Source organism: Mastigoproctus giganteus, chromosome 2 (assembly GCF_048544385.1).
Source record: "Mastigoproctus giganteus isolate SK-2022 chromosome 2, ASM4854438v1, whole genome shotgun sequence".
NCBI classification, from domain to species: Eukaryota; Metazoa; Arthropoda; class Arachnida; order Uropygi; family Thelyphonidae; genus Mastigoproctus; species Mastigoproctus giganteus.
Window position 1 is genome coordinate 56,670,608 of NC_143576.1, and position 25,453 is coordinate 56,696,060.

The following is a 25,453-nucleotide window of genomic DNA, read 5'->3' on the forward strand; positions in this document are numbered from 1 at the left end:
CTGAACTGTGGCTGAGTTAGGTATGAATTCTTCATCCCTGAAACAGGTAAATAGATCACAGGCACAATATACTAAACTTCGTGGCTTTAGCTGTTCGGGAACCCGTTCTAAATAGTTCAGCATGGAAGGAAATCTATTAACTTTCATTTTTTTAATAAAAAATGTTTACAAATAATTCACACTTTTCTGAGGGATCCTTTATCTTCATTGATGAAAGTACGCTTTGCCCACGTCTTATTGCCCGGCACTTTTAAAAACCTGAAATACTTCACATTACAAAGGTAAGATGTTTCTTGAACAGAGAAATATCGACTTTGCCTTCCCAAACAGCTTGTTAGACATAGTAAAAACATTCAAAAATTGTCCTACGGTACCAGCTAAACTAGTGAACACAGAGTGGAGAAGACGTAAACGTTAGCGTTGTATAAAAAGCTCATGTGACCCACTTGGAATGAAAGTTTTAGCAAATCATCAACATTCCATTTAGTGGTGTAGAACGTCCATTAGAGTGAGGTAGTTAATGGCTACAAGCATATTAGATGGGGGATGACACAGAAGGGGAAGGAGAAAGGGCACTTTTCCCATTACTCCATCATTAATCTCTCGAAAACTTTAAATAAGCAGGCTTCTTATTGAACCGCCATAAAATAACCATCAGAAATGTGTATAATTTGGTAACGGCAGATAATGAAGAATTTTAATAACACTACAATTAATTTTTACTGTTTATGTAAAACTTAAAAAATCACTTGAACTATAAGGACATTATTTAGATTTCATTACAGTGGGTTAAGATGAATTTGAGAGTTAATCCAATTAGTTTATGAGTCATTTTAAATTAAGATTCAAGTGGCCTCGTGGAACCCTGCTCAATCTTCTTTATTTCCTTCGACTAGGTCAGACGAAATCCTGCAAGATCTCTACGTGAATGAAGAGCCCTTCACTTGTGAACCAAGCATATCTGAGAAAAAAACTTTAATTCTTTAAGTTACGATTTTGTTGTTTTCGTTTTTTGAGGGCAATCACTATATTATTTCACATTGCACCAGTGTATTATGTTTAGAGGAGTGTGTTCAAAGGCCGATTTGCATGTTGTGAAAGATAAAAAAAAAAAAAACCAGAATAACTTATGCGGGGGAGAACCCTGGAAAGACATCCCCAGAAAACATAAAATCTATCAAATCCTCAATTTTTAATTTTATTAATTAGAAGCCAAACCGTAAACCCTAATTACAGCTTCTGCCGCACAACATACACTTGGCATAGCACTACAGTTCAAAAGTTTACAATACAATACAGTAACGTATCAACTTGATAACAGCAATGGCGATTCTGTAACAAAAATCGGCGGTCTGGAGCTACAACCACTGCTGTCACCACAGAAACCATAAACACTGCTTCTGTAATCATGAGAAGATCGTGGTATAATAGTAAGGCAAACTGACAGAGATTCTGAGAATATCAGAAGGAAGCAAGCACGGTATTCTCCGTGACTATTTGCATATGGCACGTGTTTGTACATGCTGGGTTCAAAGACTACTCACACCTGACCAACAGCAAGTTCACATGGAGGTTTGTCATGAGCTGCAACGGATGGTTGCTGGAGATAGTGAAGTTCTGCACAAGGTGATAATGGCGGATGAGACACGGCTTCATCATTTCGACCTAGAGAGTACGCAACACAGCTCTGTTTGGAAGTCTACCTCATTTGCCAACACCGAAAAAAAAAGTTGTGGCTTCTGCAGGAAAGGTTATTGTCATCTCTTTCTCTGACATTCAAGAAATGGTTTATCAGCATGTTGTGCCACGTCACGACGACTGTTACGGGACCTTACTACAGAACTGCACTGCACACTTTGCGGGATCATATTCGTCGAAAACGACTACAACTGCACGCAGGTGGGTGGATGCCGCATCATGACAATGCGAGACCTCACATTGCTCATACTGTCATCGAGTACTTAGTCAGCATTAATGTAAAATGTATTCCTCATCCGCACTAAAATCCTGACTTTGCACCCTGCATTTTTTTATAAACCAAAGTTAAAAAAGGAGCTGCGAGGAAAACGTTTTCAGTCGTCAGAAAATGTTGTAAAGACATTGGAGGCGATTCTCAAACGCATGTCAAAAAACATCATGACTTCCAACAGATTTTTGAAGAATTGCAGAAACGTTGTAATAAGGGCATTTCATCAAATGAGGACTGCTTTAAAAAGGACCATCAAAATATGGATTATTAATAAAGGCATGTTGTGAAAATAAATTATGATCATTCTTTATTGAGCAGTCCTAGTAATATGATCATAGTAGAAAACTTTTTTTTTTCTTGAACTGAAACCTGGTGCATTTAAATTAGTTTATATGAGAAGATTATTTAGAACCTAACGTTTACCAAAATAAAATAAATACGTTCCGTAATGCGATTTCTAAAATACAGCAAACTCTGTTCTAACCCATTTCGCATGCTTTTGAGTAACTGTGGTTGAAAATGATGAAATGGCATGAAGATAATATTTGAGATTAGCGCGGAACACTCCATTTAGGAAGTAATGGCATATTTAAGAATTGGCAACCCGTTGAGTTTATACAGGCCCAATATGGTATTCAATTCAACAATTTCGGCTAAAACTAATGAGTTCAGATCCTAAATCGTAATGGACAGCACGTTCCAGTTATTAAGTTGCTCTTTGAGTTCTGAATTGCCTATCGTAGTCTGTAATTGAAGCTGCAAGAGGATATCGAACTGGAATTGTCTCAATTCCAGTGTATGTGCTGCTAATTCTATGTTATTGAGTTCACTATAAGTGATGAGAGTGGCCTTTTCATCCTCTGAAAAGAAAATAACGCAAAGAAGTGAACAATGAACTTAGATCTTTTATACGCAACCTGACTTCCATATTTTCTTCAAAAAAAAAAAAAAAGAAGCCACTAGAAGAGTTCGGTTACGGTGCATGGAAGGTAAAAAAAATATACCACTAGAGGACGCTAAATAGCCAGCATCAGCACGCTTACTATTAAGCATCTAATTAGAAGATAATTAGAGCGTAGTGAAGTCGTCGCTTCGTTGAATAACGGAGACGACAGCCAATCCTGTAACAGTACTTTCTAATTAAACCTTGTGTGATGAAGGCCTTGAGGGCTTTAAATAATTCTGGCTTCCCCGAAAGGAGAAAACTCCATTGCTTCGGTCCTACGCTGATGTGCTGGGGTATGAAGATCATATCAATGCGCGAAGGAATCTTCTCAAGGCCGGGGAGATGTGCTTCGGGGGTTAACATCCACACACAAGAATATCAAATCACATAATGCAAGCGACTTTCCAAAACAAATAAAAAATAATATAATGAATTCTTATATTAAAAAACAAACAAACATCACAAAACTCTGAATAAAAGCTCCTATCACCTAACAGAATTTATTGAACGCTGTATGGTACTGGTATATAAATTGCCTTTCTCCTGATGAGTCTATTCGTATGATTTGGACGACTGTCTATAAAAAACAAGCAACAAGTGTATGTTACACAAAATTTCTTAGATTGAAATGTTCACTGCAAGACCTGTGAATATTTTCGTATTAAACTGGCTTTATCGAAAATTCTGTATTCGATGCTGAATCTGCTCAGCAGGAGTGACAAGATTGCAGGGTCCAACATGGAATCCTGAAATGTCCCAGATTATTAATCAATTCTATTGTGCGCGTTTAGTTTACTTATTGTAATACATTACATAATATAAAATTCACTAAATAACAACTCACAAGGTTTAATTAAGGTTATTCATACTTCGCATTAATTCGAAAGGAATACTATAACTAATCGTATTTAGTGATCGCGTCAACCCAAAGGCTTGGCGCACACTGGCAACTAAAATGTTGCTATGATAGTTGGCACAAAGGGCATATACGCACTGGATGCTTAGGAATTGGCATGACATCAGACCGAGCTACTGGCCGCACTGCAGAAGGCAGATTAGGTTTCTAAATCTTATTCTTACTTTTAGATGAAGAAATCTTTTTATTACCGCCGTGTCATGGCACTGCTAATAGCATGCGTTCAACTATTCTCGAAATATCACAAAGTGCAATAGGTGCACGAGGGCCCAAGGTACCGTTTATTTTTCAGTCAAATTACAGATCGTAAATCGTTAACATGTAAAATCCAACATAAGTTCTTGAGCGAGACTCTTTTTAAAGAGTTGATAGCACACAACTGCTTGTCACGCAGTAATGACTGTCACTTAGTCATTAATAATTCTATAATTCACGGCCAGCAAGTTTGAGATTTAAGGAAAATAATTTAAAAATGAATCTGCAATTTATTTCCTATTATCATCTACATCTAATAGCTTTTAATATAAAATAATGAAATTTTATCGAGGTGCTCTCAAAATATAGGAGTGGTATATGAATGTTCATTTAATTATTAATTTCAATCTTAATATTGACTTTCAAAGATAAATAAGTAAATTTTCTATTTCTACTACTGGACGACACAAGGTCAGCGGAGTTCACAAGATATACATAATATATGAACATCACCGTATTTAGCAGTCATGCAGGCTTGAACCACAGTCACTCACTCGGGCGCGTGCATACCTGTAAGCTTGTGATTGGAAGAACGCTGAATTAAAAATGTCTTTTTTCTATCAGAAAATAAAAAAAAAAAAACTTGTTTAACATTTTAATTGTAGACCGAATGTAAGAGGGGAAAAAGATACGCTTAGTGAAAGAGCAATCAACTATTAAAACAAGTTCCCACCAAGACTTGTAAAGGAGCTTAAGTCCGCGTTGATTTAACGAATAGTTAGATAAATATCTTTGGATGAAGTAGGGAAAATATAAAACTTGAAAGATATTTTATTTTTCGATGGAGGATTTCACATAAGTTCCTTCCTTGCATTGTTCTGCCAGTTTAATACTAACTACACTGAAGGGGCATTTTAATCTTGTTTTATAACTCCAGGTAAGGAACTCTTGTTTTGATTAGATTACATCTCTGGTAGATTGAAGCACCCAACGCAACCATTCTTTTTAAATGGAATTACCTTAAGTGATTTCTCAGGCCTCCAAACAGCAAGTTCCTTTGAGAGAAAGCCAGTGAATGGCCTAAAGAGGACAAAGAATTTCTTTTCTGCAACGGTTGTTAATCAAATGGCATCGGTGAAGCTTCGTATGACAAAACCGATCGCTACAGTCCGAAAATTTTATTCCATTTCATATATTCTAAGCAGGGCTGCCAACACGCAAGCATTTCTAAAGGTCCAAAATAATCGAGATAACTTAGGTGAACATGAATTTCTTTTAGAAGTGGACAGTGGATATTATAACAGTTTCGGATCAATCTGCCTTATTAACCTTTCAGAGAAATAATACCTTTAATTCAACAAACGAATTAAATTAAGAAAATTTGCACGAAAAATGGCATTGATTCGAATACTGAAGGCAAACCATTAATGCAATTAAACTTAAACAATTAAGAGTAATCGGTGTTGCTTAATTTCATCATCCCACCTTCCGGTATTTTAGGAAACTATACAAGAAGGCCTGCGGCTTCGTTTCATTTGCCATAAAAGAAAATAAATTCCAATTGGAGATGCTTTGAAGTTCTTTGCGGCACTTTGATTTCGCGTATTTTCTTTTAATCGAAAGAAGGAAAAAAAAAAAAAAAAAACAGGAGGTATCGTTCCAAAGTAAAATATTTTTTTCTTTCTCCCTGTGAGTGTAGAGTCCAATGACATTAATGGTTGTATAAAAAGTAAACTGCAAAATTATTTTTAAACGAAAAGATAAAATAAACAAGCGAGTTTATTCATCTCCAGCTGTTATTTTAACGACATTTCTCTCAGGATTAGGTGAGCAGATTTTTTTGTAATAAGTGCCTGAGGACAATCTAGTGCATTAATTTTGGGAAAAATACTTTCAGACAGAAGTTAAGTGATGATGAATATTTAAAATTTGAAAATCCGATAAATTTATTTGTATCCGTAGAAAGCATAAAAAAATGTCAGTCGGAAATGTAACTTCCCAAGAAAAAAAAAAATATGGAAAGCGATTCTCTTTCAATAGCACTTCAAAAAAAACCTGCTCTTGCAATAGCACTTCAACAAAACCTGCTCTCTGTACAGAGTAAGTTTTGTTGACAGAACTGACATCTAAATCGACGAACACAATTTTAAACTGAAGATGACTCCATTTACTTTAAATTCCAATAATACTAAGTATCAAATAACGAGCCACAACCAGATAAAATACTCATTGCACATTTGTCCCCATAGTGAATCTCAACAGAATATACACATTAGAACGTTGGATAAATTCATGTTATTAGCATTAGCAAAGGCATATGATGCAAGAAAGCGAGCTTATGCATTCGTTCCGTTCACTAACCTTGTTGCCCTTCTCTGTACTCGTTCCAGCAGCTCTACATTCTTCTTGAAATAAGGCCTCCAGACCTGTATACAGTACTCAAAGTGAGGAGTGACAATTGCCTTATACAAGGGAATAATCACCTCTCTATCCCTGCTAGAAAAAAAATTCCTATATATCATTGATAAGACACCATGAGCTACTCTTGCCGCCCGTCTGCACTGCTCAGAGAACTTCATATCTGCCTACACAATTACCCCCACGTCCTTTTCATTCTTTGCCACTGTCAGTGTAGTACCACAGAGTTTATACTTTGCTTTGGGGTTGCCGTTTTCCATATGTAGTACTTTACATTTGTCAATGTTAAACTTCATTTGCCACCTCTCAGCCCATCTGCTCAACCTTTCCAGATCCTGTTGCAGCAGAAAAGCGTCAGTAGCGTCCTTAACAAACCTGCCAACCTTTGTATCGTCTGCAAACTTGGACATTAAGCTTGATATACCATCATCAATATTATTTATAAATAAAGAAAACAATGGACCTAACACTGAACCCTGAGGGACTCCACTAATAACATTAGTCCACGATGAGCAGTGTCCATTAATTACCACTCTCTGTCTTCTGCCACTCAACCATCCCTTTATCCATAGCAACAATTTGCCACGAATGCCACACTGCTCCAATTTGTGCAGCAGTCTTCCATGTGCAACAGTATCAAAAGCCTTTCTAAGATCCAAATATATAATTTCAAAGTTATTCCCTGCATCCAATTCTTTTGTGACATCATAGTATCCAATCAAATTGGTCAGGCAAGACCTTCCCTTAACAAAACCATGCTGTGTCTGAGCTATAACTGAATTCTTGTCAAGATGATCCTGCAGTGCTTCTTTAACCAGTGCTTTCATTAATTTTCCTGGAACAGAAGTTAAACTCACAGGTCTATAATTACTTGTGTCAGCCTTTGATCCTCCTTTGTGAATTGGGATTACATTTGCACATCTCCAGTCTGTGGGTACCTCCCCTGAGTCCAAGGAAGCTCTCATAATTATGGCTAACGGATCGCTTACTTCCTTTTCTGCCTGCTTTAATATAACTTGATAGATCCCATCCACCCCAGGTTCCTTTCTTGTATTTATTTTCAACAATTTCTGCTCCACTTTGCTCTCAATTATTACGAGATCATCTAGCTCACTGCCAGTGTTTACTTCATCTATGGCATTCCCCTTCCTGAATAACTCCTCATGTGTGAATGTAGATGCAAAATAAATACTGATTTAGTTTGTTAGCTATCTGAGTAGGATCATCAACCGTTGAACTATCGATATCAAGTGGACCAATCTGATTCATACCCTTCCTTCTAGAGTTTACATAAGTAAACAACTCCTTGCTGTTTTTCTTTGCATCCCTTGCCAACGATTTCTCGTAATCTGCCTTCGCCTGCCTAACCTCCTTTGTAACTTGGTTACAGATCACCTTATATCTATCATAGGCTTCTGCGTCACATGTTAATTTATATGTATCCCATGCAATTTTCTTCTCTGCCATATGTCTCATTAGTTCATCTGACATCCATTTAGGCCTGAACCTTAAACAATATTTCTTAGTTGGTATGTAAAGCCTAGTAGCTTCCAAGATAAGTTCTTTGAATGCTTCCCATTTTGAGTTTGCTGTTGGTAACATCATCAGTTGGTCCCACTGTACAGAATTTAAATACTGTCTCAGACCATCGTAGTCGCCTTTACGAAAGCAATAACCCTTCCCTTTACCCCTGATGGTAGTTACCTCCTTGAGTAAATCCCACTCCAGCACATTGTGATCACTGCCACCTAGTGGTTCCTGTATCTGCAGATTCTTAATGCATGAAGAATCACTACTGATAATCAGATCAAGAGTATTGCTTCCTCTTGTTGCCTCCCGAACATGCTGATTTAGAAAACAATCATCCAATAAATCCACAAAAGCATTGCTAGTGTGTGAGTGACCAAGCCAGGCAATATCTGGGAAATTAAAATCTCCTTTTATAAGACTCTCTGATTTACTGGCCCATTCTATTTCCCTGTACAGTTTCTTATTATACTCATCAGAATCATTAGGCCTATAGCACACTCCTACTCTCAATATTTTTATCTCCAAAATTGAGAGTATGTCACACCAAACTGACTCGACACTGCACTATCCAGCGATGTCGACTGGTTTCACTTCCTTGGATTTTGTGTTTCTTAACTAATAGCATAATCCCTCCTCCCTTCCTATACGAACCACTAGGTGGCAGTGATCACAGCACACTGTGATCACTGCCACCTAGTGGTTCCTGTATCTGCAGATTCTTAATGCATGAAGAATCACTACTGAAAATCAGATGAAGAGTATTACTCCCTCTAGTTGCTTCCCGAACATGCTGATGTAGAAAACAATCATCCAATAAATCCACAAAAGCCTTGCTAGTGTGTGAGTGACCAACACACAAATTCCAGTCAATATCTGGGAGATTAAAATCCCCCATTATAAGACTCTCTGATTTACTAGCCCACTCTATTTCCCTGTACAGTTTCTAATTATACTCATTAGACCTATAGTACACTCCTACTCATTAGACCTATAGTACACTCCTACTGGGGCTTAGAGGGGAACAGGTATCCTGTGTGTTATCAGACACTCAGCCTAAAACACTGATGGATCCAATATCTCTCTATTACAGAAGATTTAGGAGAAGTCCGGTTGGCCTGCCTCCCTAAAATCCACTCATGCACACCTTCTCGATGGTAAGCCCTGTTACGTCACTTAGGTGGCAACGAACGTGTAGAGTGGTTCTCTTCAAGACGCCTGGTCAGCGTGAAGAGGAAAAGACCAAACCCTCCAGCAATGAGAGCACAACAATACAAATGGCCCTCAGTCCCCAGCAGCTTTCACTCTCCCTCTTATGACAGCGAGAGGATCAGAGTGGAAGCAGAGGGTGCTAAGAATCTCTGGGTACGACCAGGCTGCCATGCACGGAAATTGAACTTGGCCTGTTATAACGTACGATCACTCATCGGTGAAGACAGGATATTAGAGCTGGAAAAGGAATTAGAAAATGTGAATTGGAATATCATCGGTTTGGCTGAAACAAGAAGAAGAAATGAGTCACTTATAAGTCTATCAAGTGGAAATCTGCTGTACACCAATGGAAACAGTGAAAGGAGTGAAGGTGGAGTTGGCTTTCTGGTCCATAAAGATTTAAAAAACAACATTTTGGAATTCAAAAGTACATCACCAAGGGTGTCAAGACTAATACTCAAGATTTCTAAGAGGTACAAGCTAAAGATTATAATGATTTATGCACCAACATCGAGCCATGATGATGAAGAGGTTGAAGAAATGTACACTGAAATTGAGAGTCTTCTAGATGAGCAGAAAACCCACTACACTATTATTATGGGGGACTTCAATGCTAAGGTTGGAAAAAGGCAAAACAGCGCAGAAAGAGGAACTATAGGAAATTTTGGAATTGGTGAAAGAAATAAAAGAGGTGAAAGACTTGTGGAATTTGCAGAATCTCAAGGACTGTCAGTAATGAACACTTTTTTCAAGAAAAGGGTGAACAGAAAGTGGACATGGAAGAGTCCAAATGGATTAACAACTAATGAAATCGACTTCATCCTCACTAACAGAAGATATATTGTGAATGATGTTACCGTCCTGAATAAGGTAAATGTTGGAAGTGATCACAGAATGGTAAGATGTACACTTGATATAGATGTAGGAAAGGAAAGGAAAAAACTGACTCGAGTAAATAATACAAAGGTCTTTGAAATAACAGAGGAGGAGAAAAAGCAGTATGTACTGGAACTTAAGAACAAGTTTGAGCTTCTGCAGACTGCTCAGGACCAAGATATCGACGAGGAATATTACAACTTTCTGAAAGTGATAAAGCCCAAGAAACCTATAGGGAAACAGAAATCCAAAGAAGAAAAAATTAGTCAAGAAACACTTGTCATGATGAACCAAAGACGACAAATGAAGAGCAAGAAAAACACTGACAGGGAGAAAATTGAGTATACTGAGTTATGCAAAGCCATTAGAAAGAGACTCAGAGAGGACATAAGAAGATTTAACACAAGAAAAGTAGAACAAGCATTAAGGGAAAACAAAGGATTTAAATCAGCAGCCATGAGCAGTAATACAGAAAGACAAATGATACTGAAACTGAAGAATAGCGATGGTGTACTTATAAACAGCAGAGAAGGCATAATTCAAATAGCAGAAGACTACTATAGAGAATTATACAAGGAGCGAGGGAATGATACCAGCAGTGGGGAACATGGATTGCAACGTAGCAACACATACGACATACCCGATATTCTTCCTGATGAGGTAGAACATGCATTGAAGAAAATGAAGAATCGGAAAGCCCCGGGGGAAGATGAAGTTACTGTAGAGTTGTTAAAATTGGGAGGAAGAGACATAACACAAAAACTGGCAAGGCTCTTCACAAAGTGCATTAGAAAAGGTGTGATGCCTAAGCAGTGGAATAATGCAGTCATAGTTTTGCTGCATAAGAAAGGAGATAAATCAGAAATTGGAAATTATAGACCAATTAGCTTGTTATCCCATATCTACAAGTTGTTCACAAGGGTCATTACTAACAGATTAGAAAGAATACTTGATGAGAATCAACCGAAAGAGCAAGCTGGCTTTAGGACAGGATTCTCAACTATGGATCACCTTCACGTAATATCACAGCTAATGGAGAAAGCAAATGAATATAAAACACCATTATGCCTGGCATTTGTGGATTATGAAAAGGCATTTGACTCCATACAGCATAAGGCAATGTTTCGGGCACTGGAAAGACAAGGCATAGATACTCCATATATTATGATTTTGAAGAAAATATATGAGAGTGCTACATCCTTTATTAGACTAGACAAAGACAGTAGCAAATTTAAAATCGAGAAAGGAGTTCGACAAGGAGACACAATATCTCCGAAGCTGTTTACTGCTGCCCTTGAGGAAGCTTTCAGAAGATTAGACTGGTCGCAGAAAGGAGTCAATGTGAACGGAGAGTACCTAAACCATTTACGATTTGCAGATGACATTGTGGTCATAAGCCACGATCCCAAAGAATTAGAGGAAAATCTTAATCAGTTATGCACAGTTAGTAAGGATTTTGGACTAAAGATGAATATGGATAAAACAAAAGTAATGATGAACAAGTATGCCACGGAAAGGGAAATAATGATTGAAGGAGCAGTAATTGAAAAGGTGGAGTCATATACTTATCTGGGACAAGTTATTAGCTGTAATAATGATAAATGGCTGGAAGTCAAGAGAAGAATAAATTTTGGATGGATAGCATTCAGGAAATATAGCCACATACTGAAGAGCAATATCCCAGTTTGTCTGAAACGTAAAATAATGAATCAATGTATACTCCCCACCATGACTTATGGAAGTGAAACTTGGGCACTCACCAAAAGAATGGAAGAGAAGCTAAGATCTACACAGCGAAGAATGGAACGAATTATATTGGGAATCAGACTGTTAGATAAAAAGAGAAACACATGGATTAGGCAGCAAACTCAAGTCAAGGACATTCTTATCAAAACTAAAGAACTAAAATGGTCTTGGGCAGGACACATAGCTCGAAGACATGATGACAGATGGACTAAGAAAATAACAGAATGGTACCCAAGAGGGGCTAGAAGAAAACCTGGAAGACAAAGGCGGAGATGGATAGATGAAATTCATGAGTTTTTGAGTAGTAAATGGATGGCCAGTGCTCAAAACAGAAGGAACTGGAAAGTTGCTGGAGAGGCCTTCATCCTGCAGTGGATTGAAAATGGCTGATGATGATGACACTCCTACTCTCAATTTTGATTTCCCAATGCTTATGTCAGTCACACCAAACTGACTCCACACTGCTCTGTCCCGCGATGTCGACTGGCTTCACTTCCTTGGATTTTATGTGTTTCTTAACTAATAGCATAACCCCTCCTCCCTTCCTATCCTTTCTGTAGACGTTGTACTCCCCAAATTCCAGTTCTGCATCCCTTATATCTGTGTGACACCACGTCTCTGATATCCCAAAAATATCCGCCTTTGATGCTTTGAGCAATACCTCAAATTCATCAAATTTATTTACCAATTATTATTATGAAGAAAAGCACGAATGACGATGAATCATGGATGAATTATCTCAAGGAATCTCTTAAGACTTCTCTTAAAACGAGAAGGCTCACGTTTTATTTCAGTCAGTGTTCTTTTGAATGATTTTCATATCTTAAAACTAAGAAAAGAACTCTCGCGAGCGGACAAATAGGGAAGTTTCAAATCTCAGACCTCCTGTAATTCAATCCTGAAAATTGTTTCAAAGGAATTTCATTCCGTAAACTGGAAACCGACTACAAAATACACGCGATATATTGACACCTTCGCAGAAATTATGACGTTAGTTGTTTCACCATCTACTTTGTTAGAAGTGACTGAACTGAGAACAGAAATTATAGTCAAGCAGCCAAACTTCTGGCTTCAACACTACTCCTCTTCACATAGATTGTTTAAATATATTGAGGAAATCGGGCTTATTTTCTTTCTAGGAATGAAAATAATTAACTCAAGATGCAGTTCAATGCTGGAAGATAAACAATTTAATAATGGTGTATATACTGAGTATCAAATAACGAGCCACAACTTTATATATGTATATAAAGTTTTATATACATATATAAAGTTGTTTTATATATAAAGACATGTGATAACTTCATTATGTCAAAAGTGCTTTTATGATTAGATATGTTTCATTTTTAGCAATGCTAATATACTGAAATTGATAAGGGAAATACTGCTTCACCGGGACAAAAAAAAAAAAAAACACTTCATGAAGAATTATTTAGAAGGTGTACGCGCTAACAAATACTGCCTGTTGAGGTGGATCACAGATAATCTGCACATCCCTCCCCAACAGCGAACAAACCAGTTGGCACAATCTCTTGTATTTAAGAAATTGTCAGCTGTGCTCGTCGAACGCACATCATTTTCACGCTAAAGATATTCTTCGGAATGATGGCACTCCGAACTTTTGGGAAATGTACTCATGGGAGGATTCCACAGGCAACCTTGGAGCGACACCGTCATTATCGGTCGGTTGCAACAGGCTTGTGCTGGCCCACAGGTTCCACCCAACTAAAATGTTAACAACTCTTCAAGCCCTTGACTGTGACTACAAAATTCGCTCGGCCAGCCCTTCTTTTACTTAACATTATCTTTCAGCCTTGAGGGTGGCAGTTCCTCTTCTGTTTGCGAGATACTGTCATTTATACTATTCTGCTCCTTGAAAGGATTTTTACCTTTATTTTTATTATTACTAATTTCATTTGTTCTATGTGTGTGACTCCATAACAATTCTGAAATAATCATGTGATGTCTTTCCAAAATCTGATGAAATTTTACTGAACAATCAGTGCCAATTTAACTTATTAGTTTACACCGAACAGCCCATTGCTATTTATTTTGATTTGGGAACTAACCTGTCAGGTTCTCTATTTTCTTTTGTGAAACCACTGGTCAACTTTGCCGTGAAGGTTTATTGCAGGTGTATTTAAGAATATATTTATATATATATATATATATATATATAGATAGAATATATTTATATATCTTTAAGGTGCATATATATATATATTGCAGAGATAATATATCTCTGCAATAAAGTATATTTATTTATTTATTTTACTCTATCTTAAGCATACGTGTTGCATCTTTAAGCGACTAAACAATTCAAAACATGGCCCAAGACCTTGTTGTTATCAAATTTCGGAACTTTTAGCGTAGTCTTGTGTTATCGCAGTGTCTGTTCGTAAATGCTATTTTTCATTATGGCCTATGTCAAAAATCACACGGTGTTATATTTGCGTTCTGCTGTCCCACGAATGTCTTTAAATTCAACCATCCGCCTGAATAAAGTCCAGTAGCGCCAACATACATTGCTTACTGCACTTCATTAGATCCACAGGCGACTGGCTATTCGTTGTGTTATCATTTGTTTAAAATTTTGTGAAGAATTTTTCACAATTTTTGTGAACAAGTGATCAAATCGAAAATATTAAAAGTGGAACAACAATATTTGTAAATTTTTTTGCCAGAAGCTTATTCAACACATGTAAACAGACATCAGTTCTTAGTAGTTTTAGTATGTCAAATCTGGGCACATTATTTGTAATTGGGAATGCTCATTCTAACAGTTTGTTAAACGTTTTTGGAAGTTTAACAACCGGAAGGCATTTTTAATTTTAAAAATTAACCTTGTCGATGGGAACGGTTTTCAGTCCAATTCGAGTACTGAGAACAAGATAGATAGGTTCTAATTCAATTAAAATTCATATTTATAATGGAATATCAAAATCTTTAGATTCAGTATCCGTATACATATAACATACTAAATCTAGCTGAAAGTGTGCTATGTATCGATATAATTCACTAATTTGTCCACTAGTACAATTTGAACTACCATTTTACACCCTAAGTTTGGCCTTCTTTTAAATTTGTGGCTCTAGCTGATCGGATTTTGATGAAATTTTACTTGGCAAAATACTATTCGAGTATACGTACACTTCTATTCGTGACATGCTTTCAGTTTTTTTCCATTTCTGTTAAATAACGCATTGTATTTGTTTCTCGAAAAAATTGTGTTACCAAAGTTTAAAATTGCTGGGCGCACATTTTATAAAACACTTGGAATGCGGGTATATCGCAAAATGGGCCTTTTATGCCACAACTATTTTCAATTTAACTTTAGCTTCTCTTGCATTTCAGGAAAAGAAAAGAAAACCAATGAAAACGGATGCCTTCAGCGGTCCGGAGATACTTCCCGTTTTCTTTTATTTTAATTTATTTCTTGTTGGCAGTATCGGGCTTCGAAATGCAGTAAATTTTTTTCCCCGTTTTCCAGTTTGCGAATAGGACAACACGCGAGGAACAGAAGCAGGATGGCATATTGCCAGTGTCCAAGAAATGATCCTTTTTGCCGAATAGGAAAGCTGAAATTTCGATAATAATATTACCTACCCGTGGGAATATCTTTGTTTTTACCCTCCACTTCGTCCTCAGCATCCTTCACTGATCCGAGGCTTTGATGTCGAGGAAAGACGGCAAACTCTGAAAGAAAGAAGGGGAAAAAAAGCAAACGATAAACAAATATATAATTTTTTTCGGCTTCGCTGTTATTATTTATTGGAAAGCAGTAAACATCGTAAAAAATAGAAAAAAAAAACACCGTATTATTGCTGTGGAAAAGGTAAATTTTAAATGTGCCGTAGGGCAGGTGAGGATCGTCCAGCCAACTGCGTAATTTGTTTCTATCAGATTATGCAAAACAATACAAGATCCATTTTTGAATCTTCCATCACACAAAAGCCCGTTTCCACTGGGAAATATCGATCATCCAGTATAAAATACGTTATAAATATTCAAGAAAAATTGAATGAATTAGTAGACTACATTAGTGCACTAAATGTTCAAAAATTACGAAGGCTGGAAAACAGATGTGCATTTTTATGTTTCATTTCCATACTGCCTGCTGAAGAAATTAATAATAATACCTCTACACAAAAAGATACGAGTCAGGTATTTGGGGCCCCTGGACTCGAGGGGCCAAGAGCTCAACCCTATTAGCCGTGCCTGGATCTGCCTCCGGGTGGATGGTTTTTCATCGTCCAGATCAACTGTAATGCATTTGGGATTACAGAAAGAGCAGAAATAACAGTTTTCATGTTATAGAGTGAATCGCAGCTTGATATTTATGACAAAAAACACGAAAAAAAAAACACCGTTGTTTACAGGAATATGAACGTTTCAGTGTTTGAACTTTTTTTTTTTTTTTTTTTTTTTAGGGTCACCCACATTCACTTGCTAAAGGTATTTATAAAGAACTGCACAACAAACAACACTTAATATTAACAGTCACCATATCAAATCTGCACTTAAAAAGAGGTTCTGAAACCATTAGGATTAATTTTTCAGACTCTTCAGTATAATTCAGAGATACAGCCCAACTTAATATTATTTTGTCGTACTACACACTTACATAAATTTATCATAAAAATTTACAGTTAAATAATTAATTATCATTAAATAATAACAGAATAAAGTCCAAATCATTAATATGCCAAGGGTTAGGTGTAGAATGAATAAATAAAGTGGATAGAAGCATCATAATTATTTCAGTCGAAAAGAATCAATAAATAGAAAATCGGATTATGTTTAGTTAGTTTACTACTTCTAACTGAAAACAGAAATAAACACACTGTAATAAAGCATGATTGATACAATCAGTGCTAATATATTTGTCTATGAACTTCACTCCTAGTTGCTGTCACCTTAGATGGAGAGGTTAAATATTGTTCATTACCAAGCCATCATATTTAATTAAGTATTTAATCAATCTAATTCGTATGTTTTCGAATTTTGTGACGAGTGAAACATGATAACAGGACCGAAGAGGACATCAAACTTCCTTAAAAGAAGTACTATATTCGTGAATGATAATTGTACGATTCCTTTCTTTCTTAATAGGTATGTCAATTTTATCTGGTAACTACAAGTTATCCTGGGGCCTCTGACTGCGTTAACAAAATTCCAGGCAATTTAATTATTTAGCTAGAAAATTTAGTGAGACAATCGACAATACACATGAAAAATTTAGCATGTTTAATTATAGAAACTGACTTAAATACATACAAAATTTATCCCCTACTGGGATAGACAATTTCAACAATTCCGTTCTATATCTCATTCTAAATTGAATTATATATAGTTCTTTACGACGTCCAATTTGATTATCCAGCTATCTCGTAGGCTAGTCAAACTTATCACAGTTAGGATTTCAGAATACCTTTCTCCCTTTTTTTGGATTATTTCCTTGACTAGGAATAATAATACGAAACAGTACTTACAATAACTTTCATTTCTCCAAGTTTTTGGGCCAGCTCCTTGATCTTCCGGCACTTTCTTTTCATATAGCTTCCACATCAGATTTCTTGTTATTATCCAAGATTCTCCTCAACCAAACTCACTTGAATGTGACATATTCATACTAAACGGCCCACTTACTATAAATTTATCTACTCTCTTTGAACTACTAGTTACATATCTGCACCTAACCACAACTCCCAACCACGACTTCTTTCGACTACTAACTTACTCGCTGCTTCCCAACTTGCTAACTCCGAAAAACTCCCGCGCCCTTACTGCGGCAAACCCTCTCGTCCGTACTCCGACAAAATTCTCGCGCTTTTTCGCCACCGAACCAGTCCTTATATATCCGAACTTTTACCTAAATTGCCCTGACCTCCCCTCAGTAAGTCGAAGTTCACCGTACTTCTGAGAATATGGTCTCGCCCTTAGATATTTTCCTAATGACTATTCCTTATCCCATTACAACTGTTCGTTGCGTGTATAATTGTTGTTCACTGAAATTTTCTAATTATACTGGATGTTCCCATGTTAATTTCGTCAGTATATTTTATTATTATTATTTAATTTTAATTTACCTTTTTATAAAAAAATATATATATTTTTAAAAGTAAGTCTAAGCTTACATAATGTTTTGTATAGCTGTGTATTACAGAAAGAAGATATAAGAAAAAGAAACTACGTCGAGTGTGTGGTGCTGTAATTTGAGACTCGGAGCCCCTATTTTATAATAAGATGGTAGACTCTGCAAATGATCACAGCCTTCTTTTCCAACATGGGGCTAGGCAGGAATAAGATCCTACACCACATCTGAAGTGGAAAGGCCCAGAAGCTTCCAGCTATCATAACAGCATACAGTATTGTAAATACAAGTATTATTGGAACTTACCTGCATTAACCTACGAATTCCTATCACCGAAAGTTGCAGTTTCTCTGCTGCCTACGGCTAAAAATTCACTTCAGCTTAGATCTTTTATAAAAAGCACGGCTTAGATAAGTAACACATTTCAATGACTATTTTAATAAAGATCCTTGGACACAGAGTCCAAATCAGTTTTCTGGTTTCTGTGATGAAACCGATTACGTGTACGTGATGAATATACCAGTTGCATATCTATTCAGTCAACCGTCATGAATATAACTATTATTCATTCACATATCTTTGTCTCCTTTTCATTTCATAATCTAATTACAATTTGTTTCAGGTAGGGTCAGTTGAAAAATTCCATATCACGTCAAAAAAGGGAGACAAGGTACCACGATAGTGATTACAACTGGATACTCGGCGAAGAATAAGCACGACTTTGTTTATCCTCTGGATCCGGCTATGAGACCAATCCCTCACGGTTGACAGTATGCCAATATCAATCACCAAGAAGTGTGTGGCAGGAATTTGTTTCCCCTCTGGCAAATCCGTTGGGATGATTCCACCAAAGCCAGTACTACCAAGCTATTTCTACCTAGTGTCTCTGACCTCAACAAACAAAGGCTTGGCTGGTTCTTGCCTAATTTACATACTATCTTTCTTCTGACAGGACATGGGTCATTCAAAAAGCGACTTCAGGACATTGGGCTTGTAAACGATGCCCATTGTGTTTGTGGAGAACTGGAGGGCTGGCACCACGTAATGCACTCGTGTAACATCTGCCTGGACCTACGCAATAAATTGTTACTGGATATAAATTTAACCACACTTAGTCCGGAAAGCACCCTGTTAAAATCAAAAGAAGCGTTTTTATCTTTTTGCAGGTATGCCTCAGCAGTCTTTAAAAGGCGTTGATATGATCCCTCAACGTGTTATAACACAACATAGACATCCAGACGTTGCTGAAACCGCTATAATCTTTCCTCATCATCGGCCACTATCAGAATTGAATGACCACCCAACTGGACATCTTCCTCGTTGGAATGACGGCACTGAACTGATAGCAATTAAACTCAGACACTTTCCACCTACCCAACTTTGCAGGTTGTCTTCCTTTCCCTGGCCTTCGGTGATTCCTACTTCTCCCTTCCCACCTCTTCTTTCCTCATCCTCCTCCTTTTACCTACTTTGAATCCACCACTTGTACTATCTTCCTCACTCTTTTTTTTTGGTCTCCGACCAGAAAGCTCAGGCAACCCTGGCGGAGGTCAGCCAGAGTATGAAGGCAGCCTGGCTCACCTCCCAGTGGAGGCGGCGGCAACGTAGGGTTCTACTAGAGGCCCTGAGGCCACGTAGCCAGAGACACAGCAACAGAACATAACACAATATTGCACAAACCAGACACTACACTTTTTTCTAGCTTATGCTGTAGTTCTGCATTCCATCACAGAGTACATACGGCGCAGATATGGAAACCACAGGTGGCGCCTAACCCTAAATACTATGCCACTATGTCAGATCAAGAAGTGTCTACAGATCTCAACAGTATACAATGGCCCTGTTGATGCATAGCTGGTTAGATCTCCTTTAATAACTGTTGAATATGTAAACTAAAATCCTCAAGGAGTGTAATTTTTCCTCTGGATTAAGCCCGCAGACAAAATTAAGTATTTTTTTTTTAGCAACAACTAAAACAAATAAAAGAAAAAAAAGCAGCAACCATTGCTTTCTTTCTTTTATTTGTTTAATTTTTTAGCAGCAACACTACCTTCTTTCTTTTTATTTATTTTAATTAATTTATTCTTTTTATATTATTTTTATTATACATTTTATTTTCTTCCACTTCATTTATTATATCACTTTTATTCATTTCTTTACCATATCCAGCACCATGGTGTGTTTTTTTTTTCTTCTCTGGAATGGGCCCCCAGAGGATCTGGCCTACCTGCTGGCAACACCAGGTGGGTCCGAGTCTCTTTTGAGACGGTACGTGCTTTACATGGACACCTTCCCGAGGTGTGGAGGAGTACCCAAAATCATCTGTCCAGGTGACGGATGCTTCTGTCCAAATGTTTATTGTAATACCTTTATTCCGAAAAACGTAATTAAAAAGTAAACTCGCTAGCGTGCTGTTGTCTAGAAAACGTTATCCAACTAAATATACCTGGCCAGGCTTATAGATAAAGATCCGCTAAATCGGGGATACTGGTTGCCCAGGTTATGGATTGTCGACTACTGACATAAGATGAAGAAACAAAAATCTATTCTTCATCCGGCCGTTTGGAACCTTATTAAATTTTCATCAATGATGGCGAAACGGAAAGATCAAGTGAACAGCCATCCTTATTGTCTATTTTGTTCATTTCTTCCTTCTGTTTCGCCTATATTGATGGCTGCCTGAAGAGTGGCATTTTGTTTTCGTACCTTACGTCAATACTCAATTTATAACATGGTCAAATGGTGTCCCTGTTCAGTGGGTCTTGATCTCTAGGCTGACTGACCAAAGTATATTTAATTTACCTTTATTATTTCTGAACTATTTCATAATTGCAAATGGGAAGTGAATACGTAATGTCGTTATACCGTTCAGAATGAAAGTATTTGTTTACTTTATAAAGAATAATTAACCTACTGAACAGACAGTCGGAATTAAAAATGACGCTAACTTAAAAAATATTATATCCTTCTTAATTAATCAAATATTTAATCGTATTAAACATTTAAATTGTTATTATAAAGGTTTTCGACCGTTTCCCAGCTAGGATTATAATAACTGCGTACTGAATGGGACAGCAGAAAAGATTCACACACCATAGAAACAAAACAAATAAATAAAAATAAATTTGGTGCCAATGAGTTCGATTTCTACAACCGCAATAATGGATGCGATATTTGAATAAGCCTCGAAATGAAGTTCAACTGCTTGGAATACATTACGCTACATTTCTTTTCTTGCTCCGCACAGCTGAACTATGAATATGTAGCAGTATTTTTATTACACAGAATGGTAACATTTAATATTTCGATTCTTTTTAAAGCTACAGCACTTATAAAATCATTACTCATCCTTCGAGTCGGTTTTTTGCTCACACAACACGCATTTTTAATTTTTGTTGTAATCGCAAAGAATGTAAATGTCACTTAATAACAGTGGCGTCGCGTGTGGTTGTCGCGCGTAATGTCACAGCCGATAATGGTGGAACGCCACGCGCACATGTCACAGCAGATTATGCGCATTGTTTATTTCTTCGGGCAAGAGATAAAGCGGGATTCTTCTTGACTGGTGGTACGCTGACTAACAATAGCGTTCGAGTAAAGGAGCCAGAATGAGATCACAATGTGCAGTGGTATATCTGTATTGCATCTTCACGAATCAATGCCTCGCGCTTCTTTATCGCTTGCTTGCGTGTCGGGGGGGAGGGGAAAGAGGAACCCGACTTTGTCTCGGTTGGAATTTAAACTACAGTTGGACAGGTCACCAAGATGCATTATAGACTGGAACGAACCTGTAAAGTGTGCACATTTTAAAATAAAAGGGGACGAAGTTCCTTTTCTCTAAAGCCCTAGTTCTGCGACGAGTCAGGCGGGAAACTGTTGAATATTCAATTTAGTCACATATCTAGAGAGCCGATACCACGCTTTCAATTTTCGGGATAACTAGGTTGTGGGCCTTACTGAAGTTCATGGTTATAATGAGCATGCGCACCAATCTCTGAAAGCTCTGAACTCGTAGAGTATTTGAACAAGAAAGCAGTTATAAAATTCTCTGAACTTTAGTATTAGTATTAGTAACGGCCGCATGGTGCAAGAAAGCCCACGGCTTATGCTGCACTAGCCAAAAAAAAAAAAAAAAAAAAATCCGAACAAAACAATGATAAAAACAAAAAAAAAAAAATAATAATAAATAAATAACTAAATAATAATAATTAATAAATAAAAAAATAAAATAAAAAGGAAATTAAACCTATAATCCTATGTGCTTCCCTTACCCGAAAGTACTATCCAGATGACCTTTGAATTTCCCCAAACTGTCGGCCTCTACCACCCATGAAGGCAACTTATTCCAGTAATTTATAACTCGCTGGCTAAAATAGAACTTCCTGCAATCCAATCTAAACATTTCCCCCCGTAACTTGAATTTATGTCCCCTAGTTCTAGCATCATTTATAATATTGAAAATTTTGTCCTCATTCATTTTACTGATGCCTCTCAGAGCCTTAAACACCTCAATCAAATCTCCTCTAAGGTGTCTAGTTTCCAAACTCTGCAACCCACATATTCGAAGTCTTTCTTCATAAGGACGCCCTTTTGCCGATCTCACCAGGCGAGTTACCCTTCTTTGCACCCTTTCAAGAAGCTCGATGTCTTTCTTCAGGTGCGGTCTCCATACTTGAACACAGTATTCCAAGTGTGATCTAACATAAGCCTTATATAATGGGATTATCACGTCCCTATCTCTACTTGCAAAAGTTCGATAGATCATCGATAGGACACCATGGGCCTTCCTTGCAACCTGTTTACAATGCTCAGAGAATTTCATGTCTGACCGTATCGTAACACCCAAGTCCCTTTCCTCCAGTACTGGCTTTAGTTGAACTCCACCAAGTGAATAAGTTTTTTTGGGATTACTGTTTCCCAGGTGTAATACCTTACACTTTGTTGGATTAAAGCACAGCTGCCATTTTTCTGACCATTCCTGAAGTCTATCTAGGTCTCTCTGAAGAAGCTCAGCTTGACAGTGATCATTAACTACTCTCCCAATTTTAACATCATCTGCAAATTTAGACATCACGCCCTCTATCCCTTCATCAATGTCGTTTATGAAAATTAAAAACAACAGTGGTCCTAATACTGATCCTTGGGGAACCCCACTTCTTACATCAACCCAATCTGAGGAATAGCCATTTATCACAACCCTCTGCCTCCTGCCCTGAAGCCATCCTTCTATCCATCTAAGGATTTTCCCAGTGATTCCAACCTGTTCCAGCTTATAAAGCAACCGCTCATGTGGGACTGAGTCAAAAGCTTTGCTGAAATCTAAATAAACAATTGTCGAAATTATTCCCTAAATCCAGCTCGTGAGTGACCCTTTCGAAATAGCGAACCAGATTTGTTAAACATGATTTTCCCTTTACGAAACCATGCTGAGTATCCTTGAGAATTTCAATTCGATCCAAATGATCCTGAATTCCACCCTTGATCATTGCCTCCATGATTTTCCCTACTACTGAAGTCAGACTGACAGGTCGATAATTTTCAACTTCACTTTTAGAGCCACCCTTATGTATGGGAGATACATTTGCACTTTTCCAATCCAAGGGAATCTCCCCAGAGTCTAATGATGCTCGCATAATTAGCCTCAATGGTTCAATGCACTCGCTTGCTGCCTCTCTTAAGATTATAGGGTATATTCCATCAACTCCAGGAGCCTTACTGGTCTGTAGGCTCGAAAGTTTTTTCATTAAATAATCTTGCGAAATTTCAATATCATTAATTACATATTTTTTAACTTCGCTCCCACAATTTCCCTTTGCCACAAAAGGCTTTTCATTTGTAAATATTGATGCAAAATAACTGTTGAGTTCATCTGCAACGGCAGCTGGTGTATTTATTACTATCCCCTTTCCCTTACATAAAGGACCGATCTGGTTTGTCCTGCTCTTCTTGGCATTTATATATGTGAAGAATTCTTTATCCCCCCTCTTTGCTCTGTTTGCTAGTGATTTCTCATAAACTGCCTTTGCCTGTCGAACCTTTTCTGTGGCTCTATTACACATCACCTTGTAGCTGTTATAGGCTTCAGTACTTTTTATTGTTCTGTAACCTTTCCATGCCACCTTTTTCTGCTCAAGTAATGCGGCAACTTCACTAGTCATCCTCGTGGAGTATTTTTTTAATGGTATATACGCATTCAAGGCATCTGTGATTAATGTTTTAAAAGCGTACCACAGTTCAATTGTATTCATTCTCTGCGCGATATCTACCCAGTTAATAGAGGCCATGTAGTACCTTAAGGCATCGTAATTTCCTTTTCTGAAATTAAAACCCATTTCTTTGCCTTTTACTTCTGCTACCTCTCTCGTCATCATCCACCGTAGAACTCCGTGATCACTTCCTGCTACTGGTTCCTCTACTGTCAGCCCTGTTATGTCATCTGATTCATGTGTGATGATGAGGTCTAGGATATTCTTTTCTCTAGTATTTTCCCTGACATGTTGATACAAATAACAGTCATCTAGTTGATTTAAAAATTTTGTTCCCCATGTCGAGTTTCCTTCCCATTTACTCCAATCAATTAGAGGCAGATTGAAATCACCCATAATAAGGCATTGACGCTTACTTGCCCATTCCATTTGCATGTAGAGGCTTTTGTCATAATCTTCACAATCACCTGGTCTGTAGATTACTCCTACTCGCATTATACCTTTGTTTCCAACTATCTCACACCATACAGACTCTATACTAGCATGTGAGACGTCTGAATCCGGGAAAGCTATCGTCGCACTCAGGCTGCTTCTGATAAGAAGCATTACCCCACCACCCCTTCTATCTACTCTATCCTTCCTAAATACATTATACAAGCCGTACTGAAACTCATCATCCCCAATTTCCAGGTGGCACCACGTCTCTGTAAGCCCTATTATGTCCGCGTTACTTGTTTTAACCAGCAGTTCGAATTCGCTCATTTTATTGACGACACTTCTAACGTTACTGTATAAACAATTAAGATTTACTGTTCTTGTATATTTAACAACCCTAACACAACCCTTGAAGTTTTTTAGGCTCTCTTCCCTGGCATTAGCTACCCGCCCACGTGAAACGTTTGTGCCCCCAGAACATCTAGATAATACGTCCAGTTGGGGTAACAGATAAGAACTCTTGAGGTATGTGCAAGAGTTACTTTGACCAATATTATCAGATAAACGCGTGTCAGTATTACCCACATCCCCCCTAACTAGCAGTTTCCCTGAACCTTTAAGGTATCCTCAATAATACTGGCAAAAACTTTTGCACCACCTTTGTTTAAGTGTATCCCGTCTCTACAAAACAAATTCCTTCTACCTACAAGTGTGGGCCATGCTGATAGAAATTTACCCCCTAAAGCCTTGCAGATTCCTTCAAGTCTTGAGTTAATCCACAAGGCTCTTAACATATAATCCCTCCTATCGTGTCTGGGCAGAATTGCAGACACATAGACATTATGGCCTAGCTCGCGACATTTCCTCAGCATGGTCCTGTATTTTTCCAACAAATCGTCAGATCGTGTACGTT

The 25,453-nt window shown here is 37.5% G+C and overlaps 1 protein-coding gene across 2 annotated transcripts in view; it reads right to left on the reverse strand.

Annotated features, from left to right (window-relative positions):
- LOC150089314 (lachesin-like) overlaps positions 1-25,453 on the reverse strand; it is a 563,730-nt gene that overhangs the window by 41,417 nt on the left and 496,860 nt on the right. The window contains exon 8 of one of the 2 annotated variants that reach the window (XM_090368491.1): positions 15,412-15,501. The exons of the other annotated variant lie outside the window; for it this stretch is intronic. Coding sequence (XP_090224617.1) covers positions 15,412-15,501 — 90 coding nt within the window. The remainder of the gene's footprint in view (positions 1-15,411; positions 15,502-25,453) is intronic. 2 annotated transcript variants of the gene reach the window in all.